This window comes from Camellia sinensis, chromosome 5, assembly GCF_055761805.1.
Source record: "Camellia sinensis isolate YWXY chromosome 5, ASM5576180v1, whole genome shotgun sequence".
NCBI lineage: Eukaryota > Viridiplantae > Streptophyta > Magnoliopsida > Ericales > Theaceae > Camellia > Camellia sinensis.
The window spans coordinates 216,265,412-216,272,678 of record NC_138965.1 but is presented as its reverse complement, the minus strand read 5'-3'; the positions used below and the strand labels follow the sequence as shown (position 1 = coordinate 216,272,678).

At 44.0% G+C, this 7,267-nt stretch overlaps 2 protein-coding genes across 2 annotated transcripts; both read left to right on the top strand.

Moving 5' to 3' along the window:
- Positions 1 to 436: 436 nt before the first annotated feature.
- LOC114323631 (uncharacterized) lies at positions 437 to 2,155 on the top strand. Its single transcript, XM_082872574.1, has 4 exons — positions 437 to 841; positions 978 to 1,581; positions 1,683 to 1,772; positions 1,818 to 2,155. The coding sequence occupies exons 1-4, from the start codon at positions 437 to 439 to the stop codon at positions 2,153 to 2,155; spliced, it is 1,437 nt and encodes a 478-aa protein (XP_082728700.1).
- Positions 2,156 to 3,776: 1,621 nt separating this feature from the next.
- On the top strand, positions 3,777 to 4,415 carry LOC145792086 (uncharacterized). The gene has a single exon (XM_082872573.1). It carries the CDS (start codon positions 3,777 to 3,779, stop codon positions 4,413 to 4,415), a length of 639 nt encoding a protein of 212 aa, XP_082728699.1.
- Positions 4,416 to 7,267: the final 2,852 nt, after the last annotated feature.

Here is a 7,267-nt window from a genome sequence, read left to right as displayed (position 1 = left end):
AAGCAACACATGTGGAAGACGATGACCACAATGTTGTCATTGAGGCAGTTCAGTCACTCCAGGATACGCAGAAGGAGATCCTAGCAGCTTTGCAAACTCTCACTGAGGCTATTATGGCCATGACTTCTAGACCAGCTCCAGTGCAAGCACCTCTACCTGTAGTAGTCCCAAACCCAGTGCCTAACTTGTTCCCTGAGGTTTGGGCTCTGATCCAGGTGCCTCTGGCGGTACCTCAGACGAACGGTACAGCCACTGGTTCAGCTACCCAGGAGCAGACTAGACCATTCTAGCCTACTCACCTTGTTACTCTTGTCGATGTACAAGCTATGCTCGAGCAAGAGCAAGCAAGAAGCAGCTGCCGTCTCTCCCAGACCCAGATGTGAAACCCCCATACTCTCAGGAGATATTGACTATGCCATACTGAACTGGGTATACAATGCCCAAGTTTATTAAGTTTGATGGAAAACAAGGCAAGGCTAGAGAACATGTGGTGAGGTTCATTGAAACTCTTAGCATCCATGGCAGTGACCACTCTCTACGCCTTCGGGAGTTCTCCAAATCACTTACTGAAAAGGCTTACAGTTGGTATGTGAACTTGGCTCCCAACCCGATCAAGAGTTGGGAAGTGATGGTGAACAAGTTCCATACGAAGTTCTTCCAAGTCCAAGAGAAAGTTACAACCCTCACACTTGGGAGAGATGTCCAAAAAGAAGGCGAAGATATACTGGACTATGTTAAATGGTTCCAAGATAAGGCTATCGACTGTTATGAGCCAGTGGATAAGGCTTACTTAGTCAGCATATGTGTGAAGGGTGTCATACGCGACTACAAAATTTTCTTGGTGAACCATAATTTGCCTACCTTTTCAGCCTTGATTGAGGCAGCTAAAAACCTCAATACCACTGGTCCTTTACACAGATCTCGTGACAGCCACCGCTATTCCCGCAGTAGCAGAGTTGCTACGGTAACCTTTACAGGAGGGAGCCGCTCAGAAGAGGAAGAGTTATGAGGATAGAAATCCATATCCTTGCAGCCTTGAGAATGTTAAGGCCTTGGTTAAAGAATGGGTCGCTAATGGTGAACTTACTTTGCCTCCGATTGATGTCACTCCAACCAAGAAAGACAAAGAAAGCCCAGATTACTGTGCCTATCACAGAACCACCAAACACCCTACTAGGGATTGTTGGACATTAAAAAGTATCTTCAAGAAGAAAGTTGACGCAAACGAGCTGAAGTTCAAAGATGCCGGTAATCGTGATGTAAGAAAGAACCCCTATCATAATCACAAGGAGAATGGGAAGAATGTACACATGATTGGTTATCTTGGGCCTGTATGCGATCAAGTGCACATGGCATCCTACTATGATGAGTTAAAAGAAATCACAACTGGCCACCTCCCTGAAACAGTACCTGCAGAGGCAAAATTCGCAAAGGATACTCATGCTCAGGCCTTGCAAAATTCTGTTAAGTTTTGCACTTTCTTTGACCAGTTGGGGTTGAGCCAAGCTGCCAGATGGAAGCAACAAAGGCCCTCATCAATATCTCTGAAGTGCACCATGCTGAAGTTGCTGAGGCTAAGGAGTATATGCCTTGACGCATCCAAGAAGATTATGGGGCCATTACTTTTTCAAAAACAGACAGAGCATACCCATTTCCTTATAACCGTTATCTTTTTTTCACAGTTTACATCAATGATGTACAGTTCAAGCGTGCTTTCCTTGATGGTGGGGTGTCAATAAACATCATCACTACTGATACATTTGCAAAGGCTGGTATCCTAGAGTTTAGGTTAATTCGCTAACCAATGACTGTAACAGGTTTTGAAGGTGAGAAAAAAGTTACCAAAGGCCATGTGCTTATGGACTTAGCAGTTGGCGAGATCCTCTCCACCACTAAGTTCCATGTGATGGAAGCGGACACAAATTACCATATGATACTTGGTAGGGCTTTGATGCACCAATATGGGGCTATCCCGTCCAATTATCACCAATGCATGAAAGTAAAGTTGGAAAAGCATACAGTGACCATAAATGCATCTGAAAAGCCATTTGGAGTGGAAGAGGCATACTATTCGGATGCAGTTTTCTTTATTGAGTTGTCAACGGATGAAACTCTAAGGACTGGTGAGATTGTAGGGGTAAAATTGCCAAAATAGGAAGACATTCGAGATGCAGAGGCTGCTCCAGAAAGTAGTGGACAGAAAAGGAGCAGCGAATCCACAAGTCCTCCACCCAAGATTGTTAAGGTGTGCGAGGGCAGCAAGACAGTTTATTACCTATGACGGCCTTGGAGGCCAGACTTCATACCTTGGGAGGATGGCCCCGAGATTAATAAATGTGACGATGAGGAGTCCCAAAAAGGGTTGGTGGAGATGCCTGAGACTGCCCCTGAATGTATGCAAGATAGGCCCAAACCCTAGCAGGAGGTACTTACTGAGGTCAACCTTAGTGACTTGCCTGGGCAGAACAAGCCAGTATTTATCAGTGATACAATGGCTCCAGCAGCTAAGGCAGAATTGATAACACTACTAAAGCAATACAGTGATGTCTTTGCTTGGACATATGTCTGGTCTTGACCCATCTCTTGTCGCTCATCATTTGGACACTTTTCCTAACTCTAAACAATCAAGCAACATGCCCGGAAGTACCACCCTGATCTTGAAGCAAAGATTAAGACAGAGGTAGAAAAGTTACAGAGGGCCAAGTTTATTGAGCGTATACAGTACCTAACTTGGCTAGCAAACATTATGCCTGTGCAGAAGAAAAACAGTCAGATCAGGGTCTGCGTAGACTTTCGCGACCTAAATAAGGCATACTCGAAAGATAAGTTTCTGTTGCCCCATGTTGATACACTTGCCGATTCTACTGCAGGCCATCAGATGTTATCCTTCATGGATGGGTTCAGTGGTTATAATCAGATCAAAATGGCACAAGAAGACGCAGAAAAGACGGCTTTCAGAACGCCCTTGGAAATTTTTTTCTATATAGTGATGCCCTTCGGTTTGAAAAACGCAGGGGCAACCTACCAGCGAGCTATGACTGCAGTATTCCATGACATGTTGCATCATAAAGTTAAAATATATGTGGATGATCTGGTGGTCAAGTCTACTGAGGCAAACCGACACCTCTGCGACTTGGAAAATATTTTTCAGCATTGCCGCAAATTTTGCCTCAAGATGAACCATCTCAAGTGTGCCTTTGAAGTTACCACCGGCAAGTTCCTTAGCTTTATTGTGCACTAGTGAGGGATCAAAGTAGATGGGGATAAGGTCAAGTTAATCATGGAGATGCCACCGCCACACTCTCAAAAAGCCTTGAAGAAATTCCTAAGCAAAGTGTCGTACCTCAGGAGATTCATTCCAGCCCTTGCTGAGATAACATTTTCCTTTGGGACACTGCTGAAAGGGAATCACAAGTTTAAATGGTTGCAAGAACACCAACAGGCTTTGATATGATGAAGAAAAAACACTTATCTCCCCGCTTACAATGATTGCCCCACAGCCCGAAAAGCCTCTGCTACTGTACCTAACTTATACTCCTCGGTCTATTGGAGCTTTACTTGTCCAAGACCTAGATGGCATCGAAAAGTCAGTCTATCATATCAGTCACAAAGTTAATGGTGCCGAGTCGTGATATACCCCAATTGAGAGGCATTGTTTAGCTATAATCTTTACAACGCAGAAGTTATGCCACTACGTTTTGGCACACCCGGTCCAGGTTGTGACCCGGAGTGATCCAATCCGCTGCTTGCTGAGCAAGCCCGTTCTGACTAGAAGAATGGCAAGATGGCTTTTAGATCTAGTAGAATATGATATCACTTGTGTTACTCCCAAGGCTATTAAGGGCCAAGCACTTGCAGACTTACTGGCCCAATTCCTATATGGTGAACATGAACCTGCAGAGGTACCCCTACCAGGTGAAGTCCATATCTCAGCAGCTGCAATTGAGACTTATTGGGACTTAAAATTTGATAGAACTTCCGTAGCTGGGAAAGGTGGAGTTGGCGTAACACTAACCAGTCAAGAAAGAAAGAAGTTTCATCTATCATATAAGCTTGACTTTGAGTGTTCAAACAATGAGGCTGAATATGAGATACTGATATTGGGTCTAATAACTGCCCAAAAGAAGGGCCTCCACAAGTTGAAAATTTGGGGCGACTTCAAGTTCGTTGTCAAGAAAATGATGGGTGATTTCGCCTTGAAGGAGCCTCTGTTGGCCCCGTATCGTACCATAGTTCAAAAGTTGCTCACTCAGTTTGATGATGTCCAAATCCAGCATACTTCTCAAACACACAATCGTTTTCCCGATTCCTTGGCTACACTAGAGGCAATGGTAAAGATACCAGATGATAGTATAGCCATCGTTATCGAGCAAAGAACAACACTAGCAGTGCTAGCCACAGAACATACAGAGTAAGATCCTAAGGGGTGGAAAACATATATTATCCAACTGTTGAAAACTGGTCAGGGAACAATTTGCATCATTCCTGCTCCTTAGAGGAGAGTTGTATTTTCGCAGTCCCAACAACTTATTGGCAAGATGCATTGGTAGACAATAAACAACTTACAGACTTAAGCAGATCCATGCTAAGTCCTATAGAGATAGAGGTATCAGTCTATACCGACGGATATAGAAGTAAGGGTATTACTGGCCAGAGATGGAGAAGGAAAGTACTAAGTTACAGAGGCAATGTGCAAAATGTCAGTCCTATCCTAAGAAAGAGGAAGCCCATTTCTTAAGCAGTGAAGAATGGAGGCAACCGTATATCGACTACCTTGGAAAGGGCACACTGCCTGAGAACAAAGCTGATACAATCAGAGTTAAAAGGAGAGCCCTCCGTTTCTTCCTTGACCAAGGCAAGCTGTACCGAAAAAGCTTCGAAGGGGAACCTTTAGCGTGCTTATCAAAAGATGAGGCAAATGAGGTGTTGAGGGAAGCCCACAAGACAGAACATTAAGGAGGGCAACGATTATATGGAAATCTCATTCACCTCGGCTACTACTGGCCGACAATGGAAGAAGATGCTAAAAACTTTGTGAGGAGATGTCAATCTTGCCAGAAGTTTAGGAACTTGATACATGCACCAGCAGTTGAACTGCACAACATCAAGACTCCTTACCCGTTCCATACTTGGGCATTTGACCTGGTAGGTTCTATAGCGCAACAATCCAAAGGCTACAGATGGATACTTGCAACAACTGAAGTTAGTACCAAATGGGTAGAGGCTATACCGATGAGAAAGACAGATGGGGCAGGAGTAGCCAACTTTATCAGAGAGAACATAATCTGTAGGTTTGGCATACCCAAAGTAATGTTGTCTGACAATGGAACTCCTTTTGTAAATTGGCACGTTGGAAGACTACCGGATGCCTACCAAATTAAGCACCACAAGTCTAGTCCATACTACCTCCAAGGGAACGGACAAGCTGAGGCAACCAACAAAACCCTCATCCGAATACTGAGTAAAATGATGGATGAAGCAGGAGGTACATGGTCTGAACAACTCCCCATAGCTTTCTGGGGATATAGAACGTCAAAGAGAAAGCCAACTCAGGTAACCCCATTTTCCCTAGTATATGGGTCCGAAACTGTGTAACCAGTTAAGTTGGCAGTACCCTCAGCAAGGATGCCTATGTCAGCACACTTAGTTCTAGACAGCAGGAAGAATGACATAGAGGCAGCTGAAGAAATAAGAGATCGGGCCTCGCGGGCAACGGAAAAGTATCATCAATCCATAGCATGTGCCTACAATTAATCTGTTCAACACAGAAAGTTCAAGGAAAGGAACTTAGTATGGAAAACAGTGGACGCAATCATGCGGGGACAACCAATCCCCAAGTTCTCACCCAGATGGGAAGGCCCCTACAAAGTTGCTGAGACAAGCAGTAGCAGGTACTACAAGTTGACAAGAGTAGATAATGGATTCAGAACTGGTCATGTTAATGCCAAGTATGTCAAAGAATATTTTCTTTAGTTTCTTTTGTTCAGGAAAAAGAGTTGTAAGTTTCTTTGTTAATGCTTCCAAAACAGAGTGTAAAGAAAGTGTCATACACTTAGTAAATCTTTTGCTCTCATATACACTTTGTTTAAGGAAAGTTTTCCATACTTAGTGAAATTTTACACTTGTAAAAGCTTAGTCATGGTGAAGTTTTGCTCACTGCAAGAGTTTTGCTTATCTTTAGAGGTTATATAAAAGCAATGTAAAGAAAACGATGAAATGAAACCCAAAAGTACTACCAAACGTCCATGCTTTCCATTAACGTCAAACTTCCAGAACATAATTACAATGTTTGAAAAGAAATTATGACAGAGAAAAAAAAAAGAAAAGGTGTACCAAGTGCGATGAAACAACAAAATAAAGAAGAGAAAATGGAAGAAATCACAATAAAGTCACAGAGTTACATCAACTCAAATCAACCCTTCAAAAGGGAGTCCATCAGAGTTACATCTCGAGGCAATTGGGCAACCAATGCAAAGTCCTTCTCTCTGAACCGAGTCAAGTTCTGCCGGTGCTGTTCCAAAGCACCCTCACACTCCTTGATAATCTCCTCTAAGGATGCAATTATCGCCACATTGTCAGCATGCTCAAGGAAACCATCAATTGCCTGAAGCCTGTCCCTCATCCATGATAGGTTCAAACCATTCCTCTCAAAGCAGTTTAGGTTGGCCTCAGCACTCTTCACAAGTAGAGCAGTGTAGTCGCGGGCAAACCGCTGAAAGCTTTGGTGGAAATCAGTCTGAGGCAGAGAGGCATGCGGGATACCCTGATCCTTTCTGAACTGCCTAAGGACCCTGTCCGGTGGACAGACGACGCTGGACATGCCCTCTTCATTCCACACGGGCAAAAATTCGGCGCGAATCTTAATAGCAATAAGGAGAGAATTGGCTTGAACACTGTCGAGAGAAAAATCAACGTAACGGGCCTCTGAAAAATAAAAGGGGACAACAGAAATGCCCAGAAGAGACTGAGTGAAAGGGCAGAACACGCACTCCTTCATACGGTCAACATAGTCTGCAAAGGGTCTGTTAGTACCGAGACCAGACCACCGAGAGATGCGAGGGAAAGATTGACGCACTTGCCTTGTGACAGGCTGACCCTCTGCATCTAAAACAAGGAAGCCCTTTGCATCAAAGACTTCATCGGTGAAGAAGGGCTCATCTTCCTTAGGGATAGGGCCCATGACAGGAAATCTCTCATAGAAAAAAGTAGTCAGAAATTGAGTGTGTGCGAAGCTCCACACATCGTAGCGGCCCATAGACCACTCCAT